This window comes from Channa argus, chromosome 2 (assembly GCF_033026475.1).
Source record: "Channa argus isolate prfri chromosome 2, Channa argus male v1.0, whole genome shotgun sequence".
Lineage (NCBI taxonomy): Eukaryota > Metazoa > Chordata > Actinopteri > Anabantiformes > Channidae > Channa > Channa argus.
In genome coordinates, this window is record NC_090198.1 from 2,469,509 (window position 1) to 2,487,186 (window position 17,678).

Genomic DNA, 17,678 nt, shown 5'->3' on the forward strand with positions numbered 1-17,678 from the left:
AACTTACATTTGTGGATTACACATCGAACTGTGGTCACAGACGGTGATTTCTGGAAGTGTCCCTGGGCCCATGCAGTGATGTCCAGTAGAGGAATCATGCCTGTTTTTAATGCAGTGCCACCTGAGGGCCTGAAGATCACATGCATCCAGTTTTGACCTTTGGCCTTGTCCCCTGTGCACAGAGACTCCTCCTGATTCTCCAAAACATTTGATGATATTGATGGTGGGATCCTTCAAGTCTTCGCAATTTTATGTTCAGGAACATTTTTCTGAAACTGTCCCACAATTTTTAGACGCAGTTTGTCACGGGAGCCACAAACATCTCCCCATCTTTATATTCGAGAGTCTCTGTCTCTCTGAAATGCTGCTTTTATAACCAGTCATGTTAGTGACCTGTTGCCAATTAACATAATTATTTGTCAAATGCTCCTCCATTTCTTTTTTTATTACAGCAACTACTTTTCCAGGGTTTTGTTGCCCCTCTTCCAACTTTTTTGAGATATGTTGCTGCCATCAAATGCAAAATTAGCTAATAATTTCCAAGAAATGTTTAATTATTAATTCCAAGGCCATTTATTACCATTGGTTGTGGCTGTTTTTTCACAGGTATTGTCTGAGAAGGTTTCAGGCATTTGTATTGTCATCTAGTTCATGGTGGGATTAGCGAGTGGTTTTCTGTGGGGATTTTGTGGGCTACTCGATCACAAGACCTTCAGTTTAAAATCTACTGTTTCACAGTGACAACAGAGAAGCTTCTGCTTCACCTTGATGCATTTCCTGTGTTGTCAATTCTAAACGAAACAAATCTGTTTTAAGTCCAGATGACTTTAAAGTTGTGATTGGTAGACTTAGGCTCCACAGTGAGCACAGAGCATAAGTGATGCACTAATCCGGCAGTCGGCTGACGGCCTCTGCTGGGCTTTCTGTGAGCATCTGTTGGCCTAGTTTTCACTGTGTCCCCTGCCATTGGAAGTAGCTGGATACCCAGCAGAGGATTTTCAGCAAATTCAGAATGTGGAATGTGCATTTGTCCTGATGGTAAGAGAGACTCGTATAGGTTGTACAGCTTATTAACAATCCCAGAACAAAAAAACAAACAAACATGAAACAGCAATTACCATGTATAAAAGTGAATATATGCACTTGTGCGTGTGTGTTTGGGCTTACAATTTTAAATGTGTGCAAATATCATGAAGAGGCATGGGGACTTACAAAGGTCTTGTATACACTAATAAACTTCCTTAAAGTATCTTTATAATTCAAGTGCTGACAGAACTGCTTAACAGTCAGTGGAAACAATGTTTCCATCTCCCACTTCCCTTTCATTTTTATTTCCACTCAGAGGAGTCACAGGACCATACAAGATAAATAAAAGTGTCTAGACAAAACTGATTCCAGTTCTGTTCAAAGTCTATCCAGCTTTTTAGATAAATACGATCAACGATGCAAAGATACATAGATAAACGATAATGGAAGGAAAAGAATGAGTCAGTAAAAGAAAAAATTCCAAGGAAAAGAATAGAAGAGGAATTGAAGAGACAAGCATGCAGGGCTGATTGCCTGACTGATTTCATGAGCCACTTCTCTGCAGAGGAGAGGCTGGAGAGACAGGTGGCTGTATATGTCCTTGTGTGTGTGTGTGTGTGTGTGTGTGTGTGTGTGTGTAATCGTACAGAGATAGTGACGAGATTTGACCTTTTAATGTTCACATGTGTCTTGCTGCAAGGAAAAATAGTCTCTGTTGGAAATGTAGTGGTTGCCAGACATAGTTGCATGTTTATACATGCGTGCACAAAAACACAGGTTTATGTTGGGGGGGCCTTGTGGCTCAGTGGTAGAGCATTGAGCTGGGATGCAGAAGTTTGAATCCCACCCCACCAGGGGTGGCCTCGCAATCACTCTTTTATTATATTTGTATGTGGCATATGTTGCATCTTGGCACCTAAGCTGTAATCAGTTGCTGTTTTTTGACACTGAGGAAACCTAATAGGGGCATTTTACCATTATGGTAAATGTTCTGCACTTATATAGCACTTTTCTACCTATTGGCACTCAAAGCGCTTCACACTGCTTCTTATTCACCCATTCACACTCACAATCACACACACACTCACACACTGATGGGGGAGCTGCTATGCAGCTGGACAACACTCACCGGGAGCAACTAAGTTGGGGTTCAGTGTCTTGCTCAAGGACACTTCAAAATGTGACCTGAGGAGCCGGGGATTGAACCAACAACTGTGAGATTGGTGGACAACTGCTCTACCTTCCTGCGCTACAGTCACCATTATTATTCAATGTTGTCTGCTACAGTTTCAGCACGGATTTCACTTCTTACAGTGTAGTTGCATTCCAGTAGAAAACATTAAGGAACACTGTGGAAACCAGTAAAGCTTTAAGCGATTAAGACTCTGAGCCAGATGGTGGTATCAGTATCATTTGAGTTTCTAATAGGTTCAGCTTGAAAAGTCCCAAGGTATTACTTATAATTTTTTTCTGAATTATATAGAAATGCAGAGCTTAAGGTCTGCAAAACACCTAAAAGATGGTAGAACCAACTGTAATATTTATCTAGAATTGTTTTTCCAGGTTCCATTTTCTCATCATGAATACAGTGTGCAATACTTAGTTCTTTTTTTTTGGTCCTTTTGGCTTATCCCATGACTTCAGGGTCACCACAGCGAATCTTTGTCCGCATGTTGTTTTGGAACAGTTTTTACACCGGATGCCCTTCCTGACGTAACCCTCCCCAATTTCTACCGGCTTGGACCAGCACTGCACAGCTGGGGAGGAGAATGGGCTGTTTGGGGTCCAGTGTCTTGCCTAGTGACTTCGAGGATCGAACCACTGACCCTGTGGTCTATGGAAGACTGCCTTACCGACTGATCTACAGCTGTCTGCTGTACTTAAATTAAAACTTTGTTTTAAATTTATAAGGGTGAACAAATTGGATCCCAGTCCATTATGGGTACTCTGGTAGAGCCATAGGCTACAGTATATTTAGGGTTCTTTAATACTATGGTCTTGCCTCACAGCTGGAAGGTTCTTAGTGGGAATTCCTGGCCAGCTGTGGCCTTTCTGTGTGGAGTTTGCTAGGTCTCCCTGTACTTGCGTTAGTTTCCTCCTGGTGTGAATGTGAAAGGTTGTCTGTCTGTGTATGTCTCTCTGTGTTGGACCTAAGATAAGCACTTTTTACACATACACTTGATTTCAGAGATTCTTCTGACTTTGTCAGGGGGAATGCAATATGAGAACGCAAATGTCCAAGTGAGAAGCTCCCGACATTATCTGGACTTTATCCTTCAAGTCCCCTAGTATAATATCTGTGTTATGTGCAGTGAATTGTCGGGAGTGTTAAAATGGGCGTGTTGATGTCGATTGCTGATCGTGCACTAAAATCAAGCAGAGTTTCTCCTGTGAGATGCTTCTGACTGGGTCATCTCCCGCTTTCTGTGAAACACAACCCCAGATAGTGTCTGGACTGGATTTCTCCTGGCTGTGTCCAGAATTTATATGTGAGATGTGTGTTTTCCAGTGTGCAGCTACTGGACCTACCAACCTGCCCAAGGTTTTGTTGTTGCTTTTGCTGCTCTTTTCTTTCTCTTTTCACTTTCCACTCACCCCAACCGGTCAAGGCAGATGGCTGCCCACCCTGAGCCTGGTTCTGCTGGAGGTTTCTTCTGTTAAAGGGAGTTTTTCCTCTCCACTGTTGCCTACAGCTTGCTTAAGGGGATTTGTTAGATTTTCTCTATATATCTTTATAGTCTTCATTTTATTATGTAAAGTGCCTTGAGATGACTTTGTTGTAAATTGGCGCTAGATACATAAAGTTGAATTGAAATGAATTGAATTTATTACTGTACATATTTTGTCATGATGACCATAATCAGTGTTGTTTGACTATTGAGTCTGTGTACTTCTTCCATGTTCTTGCACACTGTATCACATTTTGATGCATATGTCCTCCATGACATTGTTAAGACCACCAATGTTAATTGGGGAAATGCATTTGACATGCAGGGGTTTAACACTTTCTTCTTCTTTCTTTGTGGGTGACTGTGGCGCAGCAAGGTAGAGTGGTTGTCCACCAATCTCACAGTTGTTGGTTCAATCCCCGGCTCCTCTGGTCACAGAGGAGGTCGAAGTGTCCTTGAGCAAGACACTGAACCCCAACTTAGTTGCTCCCGGTGAGTGTTGGCCAGCTGCATAGCAGCTCCCCCATCGGTGTATGAGTGTGTGTGTGATTGTGAGTGTGAATGGGTGAATAAGAAGCAGTGTAAAGCGCTTTGAGTGCCAATAGGTAGAAAAGTGCTATATATATATATATATATATATATAGTGCTATAATGCAGAACATTTACCATATACCATTTCTTACTAGTCAGAGTAAGAAGAGATTGAGCTGGAGCTAAGTTTGGATGTGAGTGTTGTTGTCAGATCTACTGGCTTGTCAAGAAATCACCTGTAAATACGTATTTAGGTTCAGTGTAATCACACACACACACGCACACGCACACACACACACACACACACAGGAAGGGCCAACATGGAATCAATGAGGGTCCATCAGTGAATTGATGTTGTGCACTTGTTGTGATTTCCATCAGATGTTTTACAAAATGGCCTCGGTGTGTGAGCATCTGTGTTTTTTATATGTGTCTGCGTGTTTTCAATATCTGATTATTGCTTATTGCTTGTATTTCCATTTATGTGCAACATTTATGTATTGAAACCACTGCAGTTTCTTTTATGTATTTGTGTGTTCTTGGGATCTGCCTTTCATCAATGTTCTGTATTGTATAATTTTTTTGTGCACATAGAAAGAGAAGGGAAGGACTTTTTGAGAGGGCACTAAAAACATCACATCAAACCAGTGAAGCTCATCTAATGTGTTTCACTGGACTTTATAGCATATCATCAAACCTGAGTTATGATAGCATTATGAGTGGATGGTTGAGTTCTGTATAGTACATATCAGCTCAATCAGAAATACATAATATAATATACATAAAATAAAATGCAGAGATCTAATTGTATTCTGTCTTAAATATTACAAAATCGAGCATCCATATCGGTAATGTCACATTTTGCCAAGGCTTAATCCAAACATTACAGAGAGAAAGAAAATAATATAATAAATATGTGCAAAGAGGCCTTTCCAGCACTTTATGTCAGCAGTTAGTATTTGGAACCCTGATGTTTCAGTATTTAAAATCTAGTAGACAGTAGTATAACTATAGCTAGTTTATATAGTCTGGTTTCGACACCACAACAGCTACAGAGTATTCTTTCTTAGAAAGCTATGATTCAATATTCAAGATTGAAGATTCAAACAACTTCATTGATCCCATGGGGAAATTGTGTTGTCTTGTTACAGCTGCTTTTCACGTGAAAAGTAGAAAAGAAAGGAAAAAACTTCACCAAACCAAGGCAGTAAACAAGTACAAGTACAAACTACTGATCAATAGGTAATAAAAACCCAGCTAAAAGAGTAAACATAAATGACATAAAACAATACTATTTGCCCATTTAATCCATTTAGTCGGCCTCCCTTTGACAGAAGGGGGATGAGTTGAACACTTTAATGGCCACGGGGAGAAAGGATCTCCTGTGGTGTTCTGTGGAGCACTTGACTGGGATCAGTCTCAGTAAATACAGCCTGCTCTCTGTATATTGATGCTGCATTAACTGACCAGTCCAGTTTATTGTCCAGGTAGACATCCAGGTGTTTGTACTCCAAAATTACATCCACCCCCTCTCCCCATATGGAGAGAGGATTGACAGGAGTCCTGGACTTCCTGAAGTCCAGCACTAGATCCTTTGTTTTACTGATGTTGAGCTGGAGATGGATTGATTGTGCTCACACCAGTTAACACAATTGTCCACATGAGATCTCCAACCTGGATACATCCAAGAACAGCAGAGTCATCAGAAAACTTCTGAAGGTGGCAGGACTCTTAAGTTGTACCTGAAGTCAGAGGTATACAGGGTGAAGAAAAAGAAATAGGACTGTCTCTTGGGGAGCATCTGTGCTGCAGGTCACAGTGTCAGCAAACTGTTCTGCAGACAGACATACTGGGGCCGGTCAGTGAGGTAGTCCAAAATCCAGGCAACTACGTGGGTATCACCAAGCATGCTCTTTAATTTCTCCCCAACAGGACAGGCTGGATATTGTTAAAAGCACTGGAAAAGTCAAAGAACATAATCCTTACAGACCCCCCCAGGCTCAGGTGGGTGTAGAGGTCTTATAGAGGTCTTAGTAGGTCTTATATCCAGTGATGTTTTTCATGGCACACAAGACTGCTTTGGTATCTTTCCGTTGGAGCCTCTGTTCAAGCATCCTCTTGTAAGCCCCTCCTTACTCCTCCTCTTTGATCTTTTCTGACAGCCGTCTGTAGACCTCCCTCACTGCTTCCCTGTCACCTGACCTGAACGCTGCATTTTTCTCATTCAGGATTTCTTTAATGTGTTTGGTGACCCATGGCTTGTTGTGAACAAAGGGCTTCTACACAGGTAGGAGGTGGACCGGTTTGTGGTAAGACCTGCCCAGGGGCGGAAGCACAGAAGAGACCTCTAACATTTGATTACATCAAGTCCAGTGTCTTCTCCCCGCTGGTGTGACAATCCACATAATGTGTGAAGGTGGGGAGGATCATAAAGAGGGCATGGGGATATCGGATCTGGAGTCTGGTTGTGACCGAGTGTATGACATCACAAGCGCCATCTGCAGAGGTGGAGGGAGCAATATACCGACGCCGATCAATGTGGCATGTCAGAACTCTCTGGGCATATAGTATGGACGGAGGCCCACTGCCAACAGTTTGATGTCCAGGCAACAGACTCTTTATTTCACAGTAACATGACACCATCTTGTTGATGTACAGGACCAGGCCCCCTCCTTTCCTCTCTTCTGCGATCCACCCACACTGTGCTTAAGCCGTCATTACTGATGCATGTGCCAAACACACTGTCCTGCAGCCATGTCTCTGTGAAAAACATTAGACTAAACTCTCAAAAGATATTTCTTTCCTCACCAAAGCAGTCAAATTGTCCACCTTGTTCTTCAGAGACCTCCCGTTGCCCATAATCAGAGATAGAAGATGCGGCTCGAATTTTCTCTCCCTAGCTCACCTGTTTTCTTTTCCACCCCTCCGCTTTTTACCAGCTCTCCGACCTCTCACAGTTTTTCTCCTTATTTCATCCGGGATGTTTAATGTCCGAACAAAATTTAAATTTAAAGTGCCGGTCTCCTGCAGCCTGATCAGCTATTCCCGACTGACCGGCTCCATACAGCTGTTGCGCACTGGTCACAGCTTGAAGCAGAAAAAGTTCCACGATGATAAAAACAAAGACAGACAGAGCCTGTCCCGTCCGATGTCCTAGGCTGAAAAGGACTTAATGCCAGTCGGCTGTGCTGCTTATGCTGAAGTTTGGAACCAACTGTCCAGCTGAGCAATGTGTTAAATGAATGTGTATTTTTTACTTGAATGTTTTTTATTGTTTAATTTATAATGTTTCTACTCTGTAAGCTGCACTTGCAGTACTAACTAATCGTAATTCGATTTTGTAGAATCCAGGTAGGAACTGTGGGGAGCATGCCAGACCTTAGCCCCTCTTCATTGCACTGAGTGTTAGACATACACAATACTGGGGACTTAAAGTACATAACCAAGTTTGCAGTGTTGTTTGGTTCTTTTTGCCATGTGTGGTTGGGGTTTATTGGAGTTGGGTGTGGCGTCTTCCTGCAGTGGGTCCTTCCAATAAGTGGTTAAGTTATTTGCCTACTTTTAAATGCTTAAATTGACTTAAAAATCCAAACATTGCACAATACCAGGATACTATTTATTCTGCCTTTATATTCAATATTGGTTTATGTTCATAAACGAATCTTTTTTAAGTTTTATGCATGTCTCTCGCTCTTTGAGTATGTTGTAAAATTAGAAGATATTTGACCTTGTAACTTGGGTCAAAAATTTGGCGTTGTTGGCAGGATCTTTGTCTAGAGACGTCTATTTTGCATATTGGGTTAATTTGTTGTTTTTATATTGTGTTTGTCTTATATTGTAATTGTTTATTTTGAAGCAGAACATTAGCTGGCATTAATGTTTAATTTTTGAACTTGGACAGAAAAATGGACAGATGAGCTGAGACAGAGCCAGAAGCAGGTACATTTAACCCCCAAGTTCAGCCACTTCCTAATTTGGGTGAGGACCCCATTAGGGAAAGGCTAGTTTATATCCCCAGGGAGGGGTCTTGTCCCCTCTTCAGTGGTACAGATGGGAGGATGTTTGGAGCTGGATTGAAGCTGAAGTAAAATCTCTCATGCGTACATGCAGACTCCCTTCCATTGACCAGTATGTTGGGAAATCAGAGGATATTTCACCTTGTGACCTGGGTCACAAAAAGGAAGAATACATTTTAAAAAATAAAAAGAGAGCAACTGCAACCGGCTGTGGCTTAACCCTCGTCTGCACATCACAATGTCTCCCATCTATCAGCAATTACCCTACTGTATGTGTGAAATAAAATTAATTCACGTTTTTAAACTTTCTACACAAATTAGGACTTTTTACTGTACACTCAACCAAGCACGGTTTGTTTGTGATAGAAACTGAACTTTATGACAGTGGCATTTATGTTGTGTTTAAATTGATATAAACCCAATGTGTATAATCACAAAATATTAGGAAAGCCCATCCTTTTTTTTTTTTTTCAGTTCTGTGTACCACACCAAAACGTGGCGCTGTTGTTCCAGCCTTTAAAATTCTGCAGATAATCCTCACACTCTCTGGTTATTCTGGTTAACAGCAGGTTTTCTTCTGTTATAGGGAGTTTTTCCTCTCCACTGTTGCGTAGGGCTTGCTCAAGGGGGATTTGTTGGGTTTTCTCTAAATATCTGTATAGTCTTGACATTAATATGTAAAGTGCCTTGAGATGACTTTGTGAATTGGCACTATATAAATAAAGTTTAACATTGGAAGAGCTCTACGCAGACCTATACATACATCAATTGATGCATTGTTAATATAGAAAATAGAGATTAGAAAAGCTTAACAATAACAATAACAATTGCAATATTGATAAATACAAATTCTAATTTTTTTTGTTTTTCCATCCGTAGTTGTTGATGAGAAATACAGAGTATAGAGTGTATCAGACTCTTCTGATCTGTGTGTTGTAAATCTTTATGGGGAACATATTAATGTCCAAAAATGACTGCGGTAATGACTTATTCATAGTGTAATTCTTGAACACTGCGGTGAAAGACAAAGGTTATTGTTGCATATATATATATATATATATATATTCATGTGTACATTGCAGCCATTTATTTCTCTCACAGAATTTTTATTCTGTGTGTTTGATGTTTTATACTCTCTTGTTCCTGAGCCACTTAGCTAAACCAACATTGCCATAATGATAGGCCTGTCCCTGCGTACTCTTTTGCCAGTCGTGTGTGTGTGTGTGTGTGTGTGTGTGTGTGTGTGTGTGTGTGTGTGTATTAATGATCCCCTTGTTAAAGTTTAATGTCTCTGTTCCACTGTTGTCAGGGAGATTTACCACCAAGCCTTGGGGAAAATGCCTGCCTCACTGCTTCTTGCCTCATGGCAAACGCACACTTCCACTCACACATTACACAATTTTACAAACATACATAAAAATTGTGCTACACATGTGCATCAGCATGCACAGGATGAATAAACAGTCATATAAGTCACATCCTACCTTATATATCAATTTCATTCCTGTAAGTAAGCCAGTTAAGATGGCAAGTGTCTTTGCTCTCTGGAGGGATATGTGTGTCACACATGGCTGACTTCAGCACTGGGGAAGACTACAGCGAGAATTTGTTCAAATTCAATTCAGTTCAGTTCAGTTGCCCAAAGAAATAATATAAGAGCTGTGACGGTATGTGTATAAAGAAGAGAAAATCATAAAATGCAAACATCAGCCTTTCAGAGCCGATATTTTCTATTTGCACATCAACTACTTGTATTTATCATATATGTGGTCAAACCTCCTACAGATGGTTAAATTAGAAGTGGTTCTACAACATAAAAGATGCAATTTAACTAGAGGCGGAAGCAGGGAGTAAATAGCTTGGCATGACACAGTCGGTAATGAGACTATGATTAGATAACCGTTTATTCCAACCTTTTTGTTTTCTGGATACAATACCGCTAATAGATGTTGTCTCCTGTTATCTCCTCTGTAGGGTGTTCCAGTATTCCTGCACGACATACTCACACTCATTCAATGAGTGTGAGTCACAGAAGCTTCCATGTATGATCAGTTACACAAGTTTATTCAAACACACACGTGCAAAAATAACCGGACATATGCTATGCTGTACCTTACAGCACAATGACAGGTTAAGAGCAGCCATACTGCATTTTGCCTCTGTAACAGTGTGCCAGTAGAATGACTAATGCATGATAATTTTCAATATATAATATGTATTTCTATATATAAATAAATAAATATTGTTTCCTGCCTCTCTCTCTTTTTCTTCTTCTTATGACTCTCCATTTCCAGAAATGCCAAACAAAGACCTGCCTGCTGAAGAGTGAAAAACAGAAGCGAAGTATAAGGCAAAGGAAGAGAGAAACAAATCCCCCAGAGAGGAACAAAAGGAGAGAGGCAGAGTAATTAAGGAAAGGAGGGAGATGTGAGGAGCTCCCTAAAAGAGGACAGGCAGTGTTGAGATTGCTAGAAACTGAAAGAGTTTTCGAGAAGCCCTAGAACAGACAAACAGGATCGAAACATAAAAAAGGAAAGGACAAAGAAACTGGAAGCTCTGGAAAAGTAGGAAGAAAAGGGACTGCTAGAGGGAGAAAAGAAACATCTGGATGGTCTCCATAGCATCGGCCAGCACACTAGTCGCCCTCAGAAGATGGCCTCCAGCTTCAACGACATTGTCAAGCAGGGCTATGTGCGCATGCGCAGCCGCAAGTTGGGGGTGAGTGTTTGAATATATTCATATGTGTGTGTTTTCTCTCCATGGATCTTTTATTATATCCATCATGAAATGAAAATGCTAGTTGTACAGTGTAAAAGGGGTCAACTCATCTCTTATATATTTTTTAATAGAATTTACCAGTTGCCAGTGGTTGGATTGGGATTAGGACTCTGTCTTTTTAACAACATCATAATAGGCCACAGAGTCAGACAGGAGAAGCAGAAGAAGAAAAGCCTGAATTAAAGAAGAAATCATAACATGGAGCAATGCTACCTCGTTTAAGAATGAAAGTCTGCCTGGAGGAGTCTAAATAAGTAATTTTTTAACCACATTTTATTTATTTATTTATTCCGACAGGTTGTGAACTAGTCTATATAGAAATTGTTTTATTTTCTTTTCTTCGTGGGTGTGAAATTGAGTGTGAATAGTTTTCTGTCTGTGTATGTTTCTCTGTGTTGGCCCTGACAAAGACTTGTTCAGGGTGTGGCCCACCTTCCATCCAAGGACAGCTGGGACAGGCTTCAGCCCCCTGAGACCCTGAATAGAATAACCTGTTACAGATAATGGATGGAATATAAAAAGTCACTGATCAGTCACTAAATCAAATAACTCAAATTTGACTAAAGGCTAAATAAAACTCAGGTGCTAAAAGGAAAAATCAACATACAGTCTTGAATTTTTGACTGTTTGTTAACAAGTATTTGCTCAATTGGAATTTAATGCCAAAAACACGTGTCAAAAAAGTGAATACAGGGTCAACAAAAGACGAGAAACAATGTTTTAAAAAAACAAAACCTATACACACTTTGTGGAGCATCTCTTAACTAGTTGGGTCAGGTGACAAAATCTCAGTGTTATGATTGGTTATATAAAGAGCATCCCAGAGAAGCTGAGAATTAAAAGAAGCTGAGAAGTAAGGATGGAGCAAGGAACTTAACAATTACAATAACCTTTCGCACTATAAAGAAAAAAATGTATGTATTTCATCATCTACTTTATAATATTATGAATAATAAAGACTAACAATCCTCTTAAAATCATTGTCAGTGAACGCAGTTATTACTGCAAATGCAAGTTTAAATTCATCCATGCACTGAAACGACTCTAACCACATAACCCGCTCATTTAAAATAGACTGAGATGAAGTGGGAAGATTTCCTGGGTTGTGGTGAGTCAAAATGTGGAATTCTTTTTGAAAGTCATGCTGTATCCTCCATTCTAAAGCAATGATGGACCATTGGAACCTTTTCAGTTAACAATGCAAAAGAAGGAATTAGAACAACATGACTGTGTAGGGTCTAGATGCTTAACTGAGCTGCTGCCTGCAGTGTAGATCTGTCACCAACTGAAAATATCTGGAGCTAATTTACTAATTTACTAATTTGCTGCTACTGCAACCAAGCAGCTAATAATAGACATGAAATAACTCGTTAACAGATATGACAGTTCTGACAGAAACGTAATATTATGAAGCTGTGTAGTTTTGTGGACAGCCTAACATCCCACTTTTAAATGTTTCCTTCATAAAGGTTTCAGTGTGGGCAACACCAAGAAGCTCCAGCTCATGTAGCATCCCATGTGTCATCAATCAGGCAGAACCTTTAAATAAATGTTTGTGTCTTTGGTTTTTATTGTTATTTAACGAAAATGAGTGCAATGAATATCCTAGTCATTTCATTATGTATTAAAATTTGATCATTTAAACATAATGTTATTTTAAGCTCTGTTAAATGTACTTTTATTTAACATTACTTTTAATTTCAGTTTTTACAGGGTATATACAAAAATTGCTTTTAAAAATAAAGCAGTTGGTCTCTCCAGGGTCTCCCCAGCTCTCTTCAAATAACATCTGGGATAGGCTCAAGCCCCCCATGACCCAGAAGAATATAAGCAGTTTAAGATAATGGGTGGGTGGAAATTTAAGTATTATCAAAAGCTGTTTAATCAAATCAAAAAACATGTTTTTCTCCTTCCCTCAGTAGCATAAAGCACAGATACAACTACTACCGTCTGCATATCACTAGAGAAAGGGTAATAAATATATATTGTGACAGGTTTTTGTAATTTGAATTTCTGCAAGTAAAGATGGTGATAATAAATATAATATTAATAATTAATAATAATATAATAATAATGTCAAGAAAAAAGGCCGACTACAGCATATCAGTCCAGATTTGTATTTAGCAGATTCTTTCAGTTGACTTATGAAAGTTTTTAAAGACGTGTTTTATATCACCTCTCAAAAAAAAAAAGAAAAGAAAATGTCTCCACCATTTACATATAGCCCTGTGGCTTAGGCCTCATAAGCTGCATGGCAAATGCTAATTTGAGTGAATATGAGTTACATTCCCATCGTGTAGGCAGTGGAATTCAACTCTGCATGACTCATATTATGCAAAGGAACGCAAATCAATTACAGTCAGGTTCTGTTCGCCAGCTCTCTTCAAATAATGTTCTCCTCTGCTATCACTGCTTACACACCCGAATGAATGAAGCTGTGTATCTCTCTAAGGGGACTGATGAAATTCCCATTGCAGCATGAGCACGGTGCTTGGGATATCACCAAAATAAGATTTCCTGTCTTTAACATTTTAAAAACAAGAAAAAGGCTCATGTATAGATCCAGATTCACTTGTGGGAAACAATGCTGTTAATTTTTAGTGCCTGATATACAGCAACCTGCATTAGTACCACAAGTACCTTGTGTACTAATGTGTGTACAAGAAAGACAAAAGGTATGTCTGTCCATGCTCTTACAAGGCAGATCAAAACCCCCTCACTGGATACAAAGAGATGACTGATTGTTGTCTATCTGTGTGTGTGTGCGTCCGTCTTTCCGTCTGTCCGTACCAGCGAAAAAAGAAAAAGAAACTATAGAATAAGATTTTTGTAAGAAAACTCCGAAGGTGGCAGTGTTGTCTGGTCTGTAGATCTTTCAGTTCAGACTGAAATGTTCAAATAGTGGATGAACCAGGAACCTTTTACAAACTTAGTTCCTTTACCTGTGTTTCCACCAGAGCAACCAGAGTTTACCAGCACTAAACATGTCTGGCTGATTACTCAAATCTTCTCCAGCAGTTTATACAACCATATCACGGTGGTCACTGCTGCCACCTCAAAGCTACACGATTCCTGGATCGAATCTACCTGCTGGCTGTGGCCTCTGTGTGGACTTGTTCTGCCTGGATTTCCTCCCACACTCCAAACACACATGTCAGGTTGCCCTCCATGACCCTCACCAGAAAAAGCAGTTAAACATGGATGGATAGATGGATTTTTTAAAATACACTGAGCATATTAAACTTTTTGGTTTCAAAAACTGCAAAAATAACAAAACAACTCTAGCACTTGGAGTTAAGGGTAAAATAATTAGATTTTAATAGTTCCATAATATTAGGATATTTTATCTAATTTATATCAACATCAAGCTTCAATTCATGTTGTCTTCTACTGTCTTAACAGTATGTGTGTGTTGGTGGCCAAATTTGGTCCGGTAGCTTTTGTAGTTCCTTTCTGATTTTTTTGTGTTTTGTTTTCAATAGTAACTGCTTTAATTTTTGTGCCCATCTCATTTTTTCTCCTCTTCCTCTCAGTGGCCCCATCATTTAATTGCTTTGTGTCTTGCCTTTCTCCCTCTGTACTTTTCTGCCCAGATCACTGATTCTTCACATCTCATTTTTCTTTTTCTGCCTCATTATCTGTATCCTTCCTCCACATTATTTCTGTCATCTGTCTCTCTTTTCTCGTTCTTCAATTGCCCTCTCTGTTTTCTCCCTGTGCCACTTTTGTTAGCAGTCTGCCCCATACTTTGTGATGTGTTGTGTAAAGCAGAGATGCTTTTGGTGGATTGTAGCATTTTATTAAAATCGTTAAATTGCATGAGAAACACACACATTACAACAGATGTTGGTGCTTTATGGTCATTATATGTCTCTTAGATATTGTTTTGTCCTATAGACACTGTTAGTACTAGGTTGGTCTATAGCAACTCCTGAGAGTTGCTCTTTACCTGGATGCTCCACTATATTCATCGCCAACTGGTGAATACAGCAGAAGGGTTTGGTGTCTTATAAAATTAGTGCAACTAATTAAAAAGCAAAAGCCAGGTTTTGATTGAGTTTGCCTTTGGATTTTTGGTAGTGTTAGCTACATCCTACTAAGCCTGGATTGCCTGGTAGCAGTTTCTGTTTGTGGGTTAACACAGTGAGAGGGACAGAGAGAGAGAGAGAGAGATGAGGATGTAATGAATACAAAGGGAGGTAAGTAGAGGGTTATCCAACTTAGTCTCTCTATCCTCAGGGCAGAGAAGATTTGCACAGCTGAGGTCCTCCTCAAGGCTGGGTAGATAGACCGCAGTCATGCTTAATTTATCTCAACAAGGACAACAAATCCAAAGGAAAAAAACCCAGACATGCAAATACTTGTGCACACTGACTTAGACCAGAGCTGCATGCGCTGAAAAGCCCCAATGTTCCACACAGCAGACTGTGTTTAGTTTTCTGCTTTTACACTACCACAACACTATGACAATAATGAACTGTGGTATTGATGAGACTGATATTGATCAGCCTGTGGGCATGGAACTAACCCCACATCCTTCTTAACAAGCATGTCAATGACAAAGTTTCAAAAGGTCATGGCATTCACATGGTTAATAGGCCCCATCTAATAATAAGTAATAAGTCTAAAAGCATATGGGAGATGAATTTGCCCAATATGCTTAAACTTTGAGATTGGTAGGCTAAACAGTCCTTAGCCTTGACAAGTGTGTATCTAAATGTGGAGAGAGCTGTACTTAATGTTCATGGGCACATTCTGGAGAGAGAGTACATTCAGCTATTTAGGAACAGAAAAAAAAAGCCAAATATATTTTATATTTCCAACATTTACCTTTCACCCCTTTTACATTTTAGATGCTCTTCAGCAGATTTTCTTTTCCATAAGATGTGGGATGATATTTAAATAAAAAAAAGAAAACCATTTTTACACTAGAATAATATTAAAATGTTTATATTTAATTTAGTTTAGCTTTAAATTACATTTGCAACAGTTTCAGTTATTTGCAACAAAAAACAGAAAAATACCTGAACATCTCACAACTATTTAGGTTAGTTGGAAACAGGTATAAAAAGAAGATCCCTTTATCAACCTGCCAAATGGTTAAGTTGTTTTCTACATAACTGTAGAACCCTGGGTTCAAATCATGCTCAAGACCCTTACGGCATGTCATACCCCATCTCTCTGCTATGTTGCCTGTCTGCAGTGTATGTAATAAAATAAATACAGAAATACCCCCATACCAGTCGGAAACAGTTTTAGTTGATAGTGAGACGCTCTGAGAACAAATTATTAAAAGCTTCAACCAAGTCACTTCTATTATCACTAGGCCCATTGTCACCAGTTACAGCATGGATTTTGTATGGATTTAACATTAATGGTTTTAAACTCTCCCCTGACCCTGTATTAAAATATGTTTCTGCTGTTTCTGTCTGAGAAGCAGAGACCTGAAGGCTACGTTTCAACTAGCGCTCACTTTGGTGAATACTCCACCTAGTGGCATAATTTGACAATTACAATGTAGAAGATCTTGGTACTTAAAAACAAAGTAAATGTACAGACATTTAGCCTCTTTACACAAAAAACAAAAACATAATCTTACTCAACAATTGTGACCGACCATTGGTGGGTGTCACAGATGCAGAGTTATGGTTATCAGGAGGAAAATTCAGATTGTTTAGTCTTTAACTCTAGACTTTGCAGGGTTCTTTTGCAGGGTTAGTTCTGCCTCAAGAATTATTTAAAATGAAAAAACAAGGGGGTCTTCTTAAAAAATAGCTGGTATTAAATAATGCCCAGGGCTCCAATAATAGATGATGGCTAGTGTGGGCAAGACTCATTGCTAATAAGAGCAACTTGGGGTTGCTCTGGGGTGTGGAATAACCTGTGTAACAAATACTTTTATTGTAAATTTAGAATTGAGTGGCTAACTTTAATAATCATTTTTGAGACATGTTTGCCTAATTATCTCTATACCATGGTCACATACAGTGACCTTTAACCTACCAGATTGTCCTTTGTCAGACGTCATGTCTAGACGCATAAACCTCAGATATTAGCGTAAACTGTTGGGGAAAGCTGATTAGAAACCTGTTTCTAAGTATACATGGCAGACAAATGGGCAGTTTCAAGAAGAATGGAAATTATTGCATGGAACCAGGTTCCTGGTTTACATGACACGTAGGAAATCAGTTTTCCTGGAAAAAACCCCTTTGTTACTTTTTAAATCCATGTAAACGCACTGATAGTGGATTAAGCCGCTGTCAGTATATTAAGTAGTTACAATTAGCTCCGCACTTATAAGCTGCACCATTAGTGATGTTTACACAGAGAGACTCACAGACTACTCTACAATAAAAAGAAATGCTTTCATATTTTTGTACTGAAGTTTTGTTTATTGCAGCACTTAAACTTGTAATTGAGCATTTCTACATCGTGGTATTAATACATTTACTTAAGTAGAAGATCCCTTTACTTTGACAGTTCCCGTAGAGCAGCTGTGTTCCTCAAGCGGGAAAACAGATGGCATGTTAACTGATGGCAATTCAACTGAGCCATGCCATCAAACTGCATTCGTTTTGTGCAGTTTACACAAATTTATGCAGGAATTTGTGTTTAGATTCTTAATTTGTGTAAGTAATGTACTCTGGTCAGTGAGATG

At 39.4% G+C, this 17,678-nt stretch overlaps 1 protein-coding gene across 1 annotated transcript in view; it reads left to right on the forward strand.

Moving 5' to 3' along the window:
• The window catches only part of dok4 (docking protein 4), a 70,891-nt gene that overhangs the window by 24,548 nt on the left and 28,665 nt on the right, over nucleotides 1–17,678 (forward strand). Inside the window, exon 2 of the mRNA XM_067494420.1 lies at nucleotides 10,537–10,960. Within this exon, the coding sequence (XP_067350521.1) occupies nucleotides 10,895–10,960 (66 nt within the window). The 5' untranslated portion in view covers nucleotides 10,537–10,894. The remainder of the gene's footprint in view (nucleotides 1–10,536; nucleotides 10,961–17,678) is intronic.